Below are 12,543 nucleotides of genomic sequence, written 5' to 3'. Positions count from 1 at the left end.
CTGAATTCCTGCCCGGGTGCCAGATATTCCCTCATGGCTGCATGGTTTTGCATATTATTTTAATGCACCTTTCTTTTCTGGCTGTAGCTGATCACGGAAAGGTGGATGAGTTAGAAAGAGATAGGAAACAGAAAGGTCTTCACCGTATAGAAGGCAGCGCAGAGCCTAAGCGGTCCGTCTTCCCTTGGACATGGGTCAAACAAACCAGAATACCTCAAGGGTGCATATTATTTTAATGCACCTTTCTTCTCTGCACAGAAACAGCTACAAGCAAAACAACTTCAGGGAACTAAAAAAATAAAAATTATTGAACTTAAGCAAACAATTTCTTCAAGTTTGTGTCAGGGAGGACTCCACATCTTCAAACATGAGGTCAAATTTAAGGTATTTTTCACACACGATTAGCTATTTGTTTCAGGTTCAATACCACTCGTCATGTTTCTTTATAATAAAATTAAATGCACATTCGCTTCCACGCTAAATTCAATGGGGGGGGGGGGGAACGGGGGAATGTGAGGCATCGGGTAATGTGAGACACCCCCTGTATCTAGGCAATGGAACACATTTTTGGTCATGTGAGATATATGTTTTCAAGCCCCTTCTCATTTCCACTCGACCATGAAAGAGAGGACCTCATGGTGATGTTTTTTTCACAAAAATGTATTTTTTGCATGTAAAAGTAAATTTTCTTGCTGTCAACTTAATCGATTGCTGTGCCAAAGCAAATCGATTCAGGTAGAAAAACTTCTATCATACATGTTGATGAACTACCAACATATGAAACCATGTGATGATGATAACCGAAGATTAGCCTGAATTGCTGAGAGAGGTAGTTTTTTCTCAAATTGTGGCAGTGGGGTAAAGTGAGACAAATGCTGTGGGGTAAAGTGAGACAGTGTCTGTGCCCTCTTTTAATGAATCCATTATATTTGAGGTAGCAAGGAGACTAGTTTGAATAAGACAAAAGACAATGTGGGCTGGAGGTGGGGGTTGAAGGGGTGTCAGCAAGGGCATGGTTTGGCACGTAGGTATGTGGGGGACAGGAGAGTGACCTTTAACATCAATAGACTCTGAGTAAAATGTCTTTATTCAATGAATGATCCCAATAAAACAAATGCAGAAAAATATTAATCAAAGACTGAAAAGATGGAAAATGACAGCTGGGTCTAGTCCTGTGTTCTGAGTCCCAGGCTGTAGCTGGTTCTGATTGTTCTTTTCCCTGACCCCCAGACACTAGCTGGCTCTAAGGGTCCTGTGTTCTGACCCTCAGACTGTGTTTTAATCTTACTGGTTCTATCTGTCATTTGAATGTTAATTATTGAATATGAATTATATGTTGTATTTGTTCAGAGTTACTTTCAAGTGTTTAGAATTTTGTTTTGCTTAATTGACCAAAACCCATGATTCTGTTACTAGTCCGACATTAGTTTTGGAATATTTGGTTTTCAAGCTAGCTGTCAGGATTCTAACTGTTATATGTTTTGTTATGGTAGTTTCACAGTGGAAAAAGTAAGTGGATCAGTTTACCCCCTTGATTTCTCTGGTCTGTCTCAGTTTACCCCACAACTGGGGTAAAGTGAGACACAAGACAACTTTTTTTAAAACAATCATATTTTCACTGCCCTTTGTCTTGAATACATTTTGCTAATGCCCATTTCCAGGAAACATCCTGAATAAATGGGAAATGTGTAAATTTGAGTGATAAATCATTTTAGCTCGCTTAGAGGGGAACAAATGTAAAAAGTGTCTCACATTACCCCATTCTCCCCTTTATACTTGTTAAAAACAATGTTCAATAAAATAATATTATTAATTGATTATTTTCAAATAAAACCATAACATGTTGCAATAGAAAGTTGTTGTTGTGTGTGTGACCACAAAAGCACATGAAAAATATCCTTTCTCTGAAAATAGCTTTACATCTAAATTGAATTCTAGCTGGGTTAGGGTTTCGGGTTGAAAGCATCTCTGTTCAGTGCAAAAAAAGAAAAAAAAATTGCCCAAAAGCCTCTCCACAATGTGAGTCATCACATGATCAAAAACTTAATTTGTGCTAGCACCCTCCTGGCTTGACTCACTCTTCTGCCTGTTTGCTTGTCGCTTCATTCTGTATCGGAGTGGGAAGTACATTTCTGTCAGGATCTTTGCAAAAAGCTTCTCGTTACACTCCAGATTTTGACATTTGTTTGTTTTTTGTTTTTTTATCCCAGAACATGACCCAGTCTGCTGGAAGACCTTGGGACGGAGAGGATTATATCTTGATGAGACAGTGAACATTTACTGGTAGTTTTTGGAGGTGTATTTTTGAATGTTTGCGGGTAGGAACATTTTGAACTCTGTATTGCATGACAATATTTTCAAAATGAAGTCACAACCATGTTTTTTCTCTTAAAATTGTGTGCCTCTGTATATTATTTAATTATCTTGTGTTTCAGAATTTAACCTGTTTTCTATGTACAGTATAACTCTTTAAATTGGGTAATGGTATAATATCCGACTCAATACTAATGTCATAACATGTTTTTTGTGTCAATAAATGACAGTTCAATTAGGTTATTTCATGCATTAATGAAAGCATTAATGCAATTAAAACCATTTTTTTCTACACAAAATTGCAGAAACATGTCTATTTGAAGTAACATTTCACAGTGACACTTTGCTGCTCTGTGGTTTGTTGTTTAGAACTTGAGTTTGTATGCCCTCTGCTGGACCTAATATATTATAGCAACATGTAGGCTGCTTGTTAGAGCTATGGGAACAAGTACGATAGGGTTTCTCTGTTGATCTGATAGGGTTTTTCCCTGTGGAGGAAACATGGTGGAGTTGAGTTGTTCCATTGTGCAAACCTTTAGCCTGAGGAGCCGAGTGGTGTGCCCTGTGCAGGTGAAGATGGTAACTGTGCAGAGTTCACAATGTTTTCCTTTAATATGTTGAAAGAGGATCAAAAAACAAAGAGGAACAAAGAGGAGGATGGTTTTGCATATTACTTTAATGCACCTTTCTCTTTTGCACAGAAACAGCTTTAATAAAAACAACTTTAGGGAAGTAAAAACATTTTTTTAATTGAATTTAAGCAAACAATTTTTTCAAGTTTGTAACAGGGAGGACTCCACATATTCAAACAAATTTGTCAAATTTAACACATTATTTTTCACACAATAGCTATTTGTTTCAAGTCCAAAACTATTTGTCATGTTTCGTTATGATAAAATAAAATATACATGCACAATGCACATTCGCTTTCAACTTAATTTCAATATATACTTTTTAAAAACAATGTTCATTAAAATAATATTATTTATAGATTATTTCAAATAAAACATGTTGCAATAGAAAGTTTTGTTTAGTGGTTACCGTTACCCACTGCTGAGCACGAAAAGACTGTCGGCATGTATGATTGTGTGTGTGTGTTTGTGTGTGTGTGTGTGTGTGTGTGTGTGTGTGTGTGTGTGTGTGTGTGCGTGCGCGTGTGCGTGTATGTGTGTGTGTGTGTGTGTTAAACCCTTTTTTTGTTTGGCGGGAAGTGGGAGACGCAGGCCGGAAAGGGAAGAGGCAGCGCAGGGTGATCGGGGTGTTTTCAGGCCATAAGTGGGTGGAGGTGGAGGGAGGTGAGCAGAGGGACTTTAACGTGGCAGTGAGGATCACCCCGTCCAAGTATGCCCAGATCTGTCACTGGATCCACGGAGATCCAAGTCTATGCAAAGAGGTGTGACTGCAAAGTACTGTTGTCCTTGTCAAAGAGACTCAAGGATTTGGCAGTCTATGTATACCATTTATAATAAAGCAGGATGGTCCCTAACTTTCACCTATCGGTTGAAAATGTTTTAGTAAATGAGTATGACTTAGAAGCTTTGTATAAAGAAGCTAAAAATAACTTTTGCAAAGTGTAAGTAATTTCTGAGTGTGGCAATGTCATGTTTACCCAAAATGCCCTTCCTCAAGTATACTTCAACAGTGAATAGCATCCCTTCTACACATGAGAGATTCACATGCACAACTTGTAATGATTAGAACCATCGATCATTCCTTGTTTCCAACATCATTAAAGATTCTATATATGCAGCATGCAAGAAGAAAGCTTGCTACATCCCCACAGCTGTAATGATGATGAAATGTTCTCTTTGATACATTTCAAACATCATAGATTAATTAAAAAAGGATCTAATGAAACTCTGTTAAGGTTTAAATAACTTGAATGTTTAAATATTTTTTTCATTTCCCAAAAAATAAAGAAATTAACTATTTCCTTTTCTCCACTGATTTTACATTGCCGTCCTATGATGAATATCTGAATAGCAACAAATACAAATCGAAGCAAGAGCCGGACATAGAGTATTTTTTATTACACACATTTTTCTTCCTCGTCATAAAACCCACAATGCAACTCGACAGTTGACAATTTGTCCGAGATTTGTGTGTTATGCTTGAAATGGCTAATGTGGCTAAGAGCAGAGAGTAAAAATGGCCTAAAGAGGTCTGGTAAGCTCTCTTCTTCCCTACTCCACGCCCCAAAATGTATTGAATTTTTGAATTCATCGTCTAATTGAAACTGACTCAAGTGACTCCGCTTGAGTAAATTAAATGCATTGTCACTCAGTTTTCCCCAGTGCCACAAAGGAAATTAAAACACTTTTCAAATTTAGTTCACCTTTAAACAGTTAACTTGCAATTTAATATACTTATACATTCATTCCATGACTCAGCTTTTAAAATCATTGTTGCACCTTTTTATCCACACCAACACACACAGAAAAAGAAGAATATATGATGAATGGTAAAAAGTCATATTTATGGATATTATAATCTAGGTTCACAACATGTGTGACCAAGTTTACAAGGAAAGCAAACAGGAAGTCAATTTTGCATTTGAATTCAAATTAATCTATCATTTCCTTGTTGATGGCTGGGGACCAGTTGTCCTGAACACACAGCTGATTTCACGGGAAACTTTGCATAACCCCAAAATTCATCATTAAACCACTAATCATCCACAGCTCTCTGAGAGGAATGAGAGAGCCACACCCTCAAACTGTGAATCTGCAGGGGAGATGACATATTTTCACTACATACACCTTTTTTTGGTGACACTTTACAATAAGTTACACCAAATTATAGTTACTAAACTATGATTTGACCTGAGTGGTGATGTTCTGCATTAACAACAGCATCTTTGTTTCCATATTTGGCACAAAGTACACATGTTTCTAGAAGCAAAAGCATAGAGGAGTGGGTTCAAACAGCTATTCACAAATGTCAGTGCTCCAAAAATGTTCCGTTTTTCGATATAAATTGTCATAAGGCCATTGTCATTGAGCGAAATAGCTGCAATACCAAGCATATTTATGATAAGATATGGCATCCATAGGACGAATAAGGTCACAACAATACTTGTGACCAGCCTGGTCGTCTTTGGGTTGTTGAAGAAGGCTGTCTGGTTCAATTTCCTGTGAAGCCTTATGTATGCAAATGCAATTACAGAAAATGAAGCAAACCACGCTAGGACCTCTGTCAGTAGAGTGGCCACTCGCTGGGAGTTGGAAGAGTAGCGAAAACGACATTGTGTACTGGGCAGGTCTGTGGTGAGCTGTGAAATTATTAACACAGGGATGGACAGGATCATCGCAACCAGCCAGATCAGAGCCAGCAGCCTCTTCTTCACCTCTTGTAGATTCCTCTGCAGGTAAACCACCTGTATGTAACGCTGTACACTTAGTGCCGTCACAGTCAGCATGCTCCCATAAATGCTGCAGTACAAGAGATACCCTAGGATCTTACAGGCCACCAGGCAAAACATCCAGCCGTTCAGCAAAGCGTAAGTCCACAGGGGCAGGGTGAGCAGGCAGAGCAGATCCGACACGGCCAAATTCAGCATCAAACTCTGGCTCACACTGGTCAGGTGCTCCTGCTTTAGTTTGAAGATGATCACGGCGATGTTTCCAGGAAATCCCAGCAGGAAGCAGATGGAGAGCATCACCACAGAAACTAGACTGAATAAATGCCGGGAGGCAGGAGGTGGAGGTCCAGGAGTGGAGGAACTGTTAGGAGCAAACATGGTGGAGTTGAGTTGTTCCATTGTGCAAACCTTTAGACAGAGGAGCCGAGTGGTGTGCCCTGTGCAGGTGAAGATGGTAACTGTGCAGAGTTCACAATGTTTTCCTTTAATATGTTGAAAGAGGAACAAAAAACAAAGAGGAACAAAGAGGAGGATGGTTTTGCATATTACTTTAATGCACCTTTCTCTTTTGCACAGAAACAGCTTTAATAAAAACAACTTTAGGGAAGTAAAAATATTTTTTTAATTGAATTTAAGCAAACAATTTTTTCAAGTTTGTAACAGGGAGGACTCCACATATTCAAACAAATGTGTCAAATTCAACAAATTATTTTTCACACAATAGCTATTTGTTTCAAGTCCAAAACTATTTGTCATGTTTCGTTATGATAAAATAAAATATACATGCACAATGCACATTCGCTTTCAACTTAATTTCAATATATACTTTTTAAAAACAATGTTCAATAAAATAATATTATTAATAGATTATTTCAAATAAAACCATAACATGTTGCAATAGAAAGTTTTGTTTAGTGGTTACCGTTACCCACTGCTGAGCACGAAAAGACTGTCGGCATGTATGCTTGTGTGTGTGTTTGTGTGTGTGTGTGTGTGTGTGTGTGTGTGTGTGTGTGTGTGTGTGTGTGTGTGTGTGTGTGTGTGTGTGTGTGTGTGTGTGTGTGTGTGTGTGTGTGTGTGTTTATGGATTGTTTTGTAACTAGGCCTCCATCTTAAATGCCACACCGAACCTCATCAACAATAAAGATAAAGACACATTTTAATTACGTATGAATGTTGTATCTTATGGCCAAGCTTAAACCCTTTTTTTGTTTCATTATCTTTTATTTGTTCTGTTTCTCTATTGACAAAGGGGTCCCTGGGCTGAAAAAGGTTGAAGACCCCTGGTTTACAGTTTTTTCCGATTGCTAAAGCACAGTGGGCACAACTAAAACCACATGTGCAAAACTCTTAACACAGTGTGCACTACAGAAGTCCATGTGTTCCAAACTGTGTTTAATTTTTCATTCATTTCACACAAAATGCATACAGTAACCACATTGACCAAAACTCAAGAGCTCTTCTACCATTCATAGACAACAACCTGCAAAACACTGTGTATTTCTGGCAAAATGTTCAATTGCTAAGACACTGTTGTCAAAACTCTTAGGAACTCATTCAAAACTAAATATTGGATTCTACATTTACCTTATTGAAGTTGTGGAAGAATATTACCAATAATATGACTACTATGTAAAATACATTTCTTATTGAATTTCAGCTAAAAGCACGAAACTTGAAAATATTAAAATATTTTTTTTACGTAATTGTTCCGCCAAGAAATTGAAGGGCAAGGAACTCTCCTGTTTTTGTAGTTGTCAGGGATAATGTGGCTTTCCACTGAATCTCAGACTGGTTTGCTGCATACCTCCATACAGAGAAAAAGAAAATACACGTACAATACGATGTTTATCACTGTAAAATTTGAGGCTCAATGCTGAAGATAGGGAGGAACCTAACAGTTCTCACCCACCCTGTATGAGAGATTATACTCTATTTCATTTTTTTTGTATGTATTACAGCCCCTGGAAAAAGGAAACTCTGGAAACCAAACCTAACAATCCTTTTTCAAAACAGTTTTTAGCATCAAGATGATACACACATGCACCATTTGAATTGCTCTTTCAAAGCAGCAACAGCACGTGGATGTGCTTTATGCAAAACACAGATGTTTTTAGAACTTTGTAAGGTTTTGGAATTTAAAAATATCAAACAGACTTTTTGAAATATTGATATACTAGCCTACTGTAAAGTTCATCTAGACACATACAAATAAAAATAGAAAAGCTTCAAAAAGCACATTGCCTTATCCACATTACATGCAATGCCATCCTCTGACTAGCAAGTGGAAAAATATTGCCTGTTGTCCAGTCCAAATGTCCTAGTTATGGAGCTACTGTGTAGCAAGTCAGGTTTGACTCACTCAGGCTATGAGATACTGAATCAAATTGCTCTGTTTTCATTTACTCTTTTTTTTACCTAAACAATATGGTATGGCCAAATAAAAATATGTTACTCTTACAGTATTTTCTAATGAAAGTGTTTTATTTTAAATCACTCAGATCATTTATACTTCAAATATTTTAAATATCATAAGTTCATCTTTTATGTTTTGCTGCTTGTTGTTAGTGTTTTGTAGGTCTGTGTGTTGTGTGTGGCAATGTGTGTTTTTCATTGTAACATGTTGCCAGTGTTGCACTGGTGAGCTTGTTTTGAGACATGTATGAAGAGTTTTGTTGCTGTGAGTGACTTTTGGAGGCAAAATGAACTGAATTGCACAGGTGCATTTTAGTGATGCACACTGTGTTAAGAGTTTTGCACATGTGGTTTCAGTTGTGCCCACTGTGCTTTAGCAATCGAAAAAAACTGTATTATACTATCTATGGTTTAGATAGACAATCATCTCACGGTGCTTTTGGATTATTTTACCAAACACACACACACACACACACACACACACACACACACACACACACACACACACACACACACACACACACACACACACACACATAGTCGCACCAACACACACAGAATAAGAAAAATACATATATGATGAAGCGGAAAAGAAATTCACCACAAGAAATTTGACCAAGCTTACAAGGTAAATCAGGAAATCAATTTTTCATGGTAAATTAAAAAGAATCTATAATTTCCGTTTTTATGTTTTCACTCTATGCTTGATTAATTTTTTCAACAAACCTCCAGTTTTACAGCTCTGGCTGAGAACCAGTTGTCATGAACACAACGCTGAGTTCACAAGAAACGTAGGGTAACCCCAAAATTCATCATTAAACCACTATCATCCACAGCTTCCTGTGAGGAATAAGAGAACCACACCCTCAGACTGTGAATCTGCAGGGGAGATCAAATATTTTGACAATGAAAACCTTTTTTATTCCCACAAGAACAGAGAGTTATCATCTCCGTTGTAGCTTTCTAGAAGCAAAAGCATAGAGGAGTGGGTTCAAACAGCTATTCACAAATGTTAGTGCTCCAAAAATGTTCTTGTTTTCTAAATACATTGTCATAAGGCCATTGTCATTGAGCGAAATAGCTGCAATACCAAGCATATTCATGATAAGATATGGCATCCATAGGAAGAAGAAGGTCACAACGATACTTGTGACCAGCCGGGTCGTCTGTGGGTTGTTGAAGAAAGCTGTTTGGTTCAATTTCCTGTGTAGGCTTATGTATGCAAATGCAATTACAGAAAATGAAGCAAACCCCGCTAGGACCTCTGCCAGTAGAGTGGCCACTCGCTGGGAGTTGGAAGAGTAGCGAAAACGACATTGTGTACTGGGCAGGTCTGTGGTGAGCTGTGAAATCACTAACGCAGGGATGGACAGGATCATCGCAACCAGCCAGATCAGAGCCAGCAGCCTCTTCTTCCCCTCTTGTAGACTCCTCTGCAGGTAAACCACCTGTATGTAACGCTGTACACTCAATGCCGTCACAGTCAGCATGCTCCCATAAATGCTGCAGTACACAAGAACAGCTAGGATCTTACAGGCTACCAGGCCAAACGTCCAGCTTTCCAGCAAGGTGTAAATCCACAGGGGCAGGGTGAGCAGGCATAGCAGATCCGACACGGCCAAATTCAGCATCAAACTCTGGCTCACACTGGTCAGGTGCTCCTGCTTTAGTTTGAAGATGATCACAGCGATGTTTCCAGGAAATCCCAGCAGGAAGCAGATGGACAGCACCACCACTGCGCCGATGGTGTCCAAGGAGGCAAGACGTGGAGGTCCAGGAGTGGAGGAAATGTTAGGAGCAAACATGGTGGAGTTGAGTTGTTCCATTGTGCAAACCTGCTGCCAGAGAGCTGAGTGTTTTGCACTGCGCATGTGACAATGGTAAATGTGCAGAGTTCTCAATGTTCTCATTTAATGTGTTTAAAGAGGAACATAAAAACATGCATAATTTAGAATATAATAGAATGATTGAATTTAAACATTATCTCATGGCTGAATGATTTGCGCATATTATTGTATGCATTCATCAAAACAACTTCAGGGAAGTTACATTTTTTCATTTATGAAATCTAAGCAAACATTTTCACCAAGCTGCGAAGCTGGAAGTAGGGGTCAAGGGGTGGTCCTTTGCACACATACAAACATACACACACCCACACACATACAATCCCTTGTGTCTATAGTTTAGCCTAGATTTCCATTTGTGGTATTTTGATTATTTTCTTTAAATAAATACTTTTTTAAATTTTGCTGGTTTTTCAGCAAAACATTGTTTTGTAAACACTTTGATGATGGTTACCAATAATCTTACCAAGAACACACAAAACCTTCACCAATTAGCTTTTATACAGTGATTTGGTTATAGTTATCCATTCAATTGCTAATCAGACCCCCAAATGAATAGTTAGTACATTTCATGAGACTGATTTAAATGATAAGCTATCAATTTTCTGTGTTGGTGCCCGCGAAGTGGATTTAATATTTATTAAAACCTAAATTTTCTTTTGTTTTCTTGATAGCTGGAAATTGAGGATACACCCTCTGCTTTTTACTTTTGCATTAACTTAAGGCAAACTCAAAGGTGTAAATCCCCAACAATAATAATAATTGTATTAGTAAAAAATACAACCAGCCCCAATTGAATGACATCTATTTACCTATGTACTCTCTAAAAAGTTATGACCATTATTTAAATTAATTAATTATTTCTTGCTTTACTATTCCTTTGTTCTTCCCTTCCCCTATATTACTTCTCAATAATTGCTGTAAAGGTCACACTCCCACACACACACACACACACACACACACACACACACACACACACACACACACACACACACACACACACACACACACACACACACACACAGTGTGAGACTCTGCTAGTCATCCTTACAAACAAAGGAGACATCTAGAGCAATAATTGGAGAAGTGAGACCAAGTTTTAAAACTAATGTGTAACATATTGTCTTAACTGTCAGAACAACAACCAACTTACTGTATATCGTTTTTGACAAATCTTAACAATTCAAGGTCAAATGTGTGGCTTTTCATTTAGCCAATCCTTGTGAATGCCTATACATTGGATGAAAAGTTAAGTGGTTTCTTTTGTATATGGAGAGAAATTAATCGTCATCTTTTCTAAACACACTGGTTTGTCCGTCTCTGAAATTCCTAATAAACTGTGTATATATCTCAGAAAAGAAATGGCCCCCCCAAAAAATCACTCCCCAAAAAAAGTGTATTTTCGCTCCAGTGTTGCACAACAGTCATCATGCTTTCTTTACTTTTGTATAGATGAAACACACGTGAAACCATTGACATTTTGCTGGTTCTCATTTCACTTAATGTAAAAGGAAGTATTGGATCCACTTCCACACAACCTTTACCGTGTATGCATTTTCTGATGTTCAAAAACAAGTAACAATATGTTGTTTTGCAGTTCTTGAACTAATGTAAGGCCTCAAACACATTTTATTTTATTTTTTTAATTTCAAACAAGATGGCAAAAGCAGAGCAGAGATAAGTGATGAGCCGTGGAGGTAGTTTGGATCAGTGTAATTTGTCTTTTATTGCATCTCATTTGGACTCACATGCAGGTGGGGGTGAGGGAGGGAGGACGATGCCATCCATAATGACCCCGAAAGAAAAAACAACAACACAGCCTTCATATGAATACTTAGCAAACATTACTTATCCACATTCTTTTTTGTTTTTATGTGTCATAGTCATCTTTATTTTTCTTTCAACACTTTGTTAATGCCACAATGGATTAAGATACAGTCACTTTTTGGAAATAAACAACACACAGAACATCCAGCGTATACTTGAGTGCTTTACAGTGAGAGTCCTCAAGACTTCCAGTGACAGTACGGGAAGAAAGGTACCGACTGCTGCTGCGTCACAAATGACCAAAAGAGGACTGAGGCCACGTTCCAATCACGTACACAAATGCTTCTTTGTCTCTTTGATGCCCACCCTGACATTAAGTTGTCTTGTGTGGAGACAGAGAAAAGGAAAGGAGCTCTCTGAGAGTATATGAGAATGCATCCCAGATTGACCTGTCACATGCTACGATGCAGTATCACTCCACACCAACAGATGGCGCAACAGGAAACACTCGGGCAAATTTCCATTGAATACAGCCTCTGCTTACAGATTGAGAGGTATGTACAAAGGCGGACGGGGAATTATTTTAGTCTACTTGCATTTTTTTCCCAACCATATAGTTTGACCTAACTAAAAATTAATGATACATGATTTTTTTTTTCAAAATAAAGACTAAAGAAAATATGTATAATCTATCATTGAAAATAGTCTAAAATGCATAATTGAACATAGTTCACAAGTTTTTGCATGTTTCACACAATCCCTAAAAAAAAAGAAGAAGACAAAAGTACAAATGAAACTGAACACAGTTAGGCATGTCCGATGATAAATCCAGATTTGCAAGTG

General features: G+C 37.9%; 2 protein-coding genes across 2 annotated transcripts; both read right to left on the bottom strand.

The window, feature by feature from the left end:
• Positions 1-4,984: 4,984 nt before the first annotated feature.
• Positions 4,985-6,073, bottom strand: LOC307265676 (leukotriene B4 receptor 1-like; the record flags this gene model as incomplete). The annotated part of the gene is made up of 2 exons (XM_080047470.1): positions 4,985-5,037; positions 5,197-6,073. 2 exons carry the CDS (start codon positions 6,071-6,073, stop codon positions 4,985-4,987), a joined length of 930 nt encoding a protein of 309 aa, XP_079903596.1.
• Positions 6,074-9,033: 2,960 nt separating this feature from the next.
• Positions 9,034-9,915, bottom strand: LOC307265675 (leukotriene B4 receptor 1-like; the record flags this gene model as incomplete). Its single annotated transcript, XM_080047469.1, has 1 exon — positions 9,034-9,915. One exon carries the CDS (start codon positions 9,913-9,915, stop codon positions 9,034-9,036), a length of 882 nt encoding a protein of 293 aa, XP_079903595.1.
• Between the last annotated feature and the right edge of the window lie 2,628 nt (positions 9,916-12,543).

Source organism: Ammodytes marinus (genome assembly GCF_949987685.1).
Source record: "Ammodytes marinus genome assembly, chromosome: 19".
Lineage (NCBI taxonomy): Eukaryota > Metazoa > Chordata > Actinopteri > Uranoscopiformes > Ammodytidae > Ammodytes > Ammodytes marinus.
The sequence above is the reverse complement of the archived record's forward strand: the minus strand, read 5'-3'. Positions and strand labels throughout refer to the sequence as shown.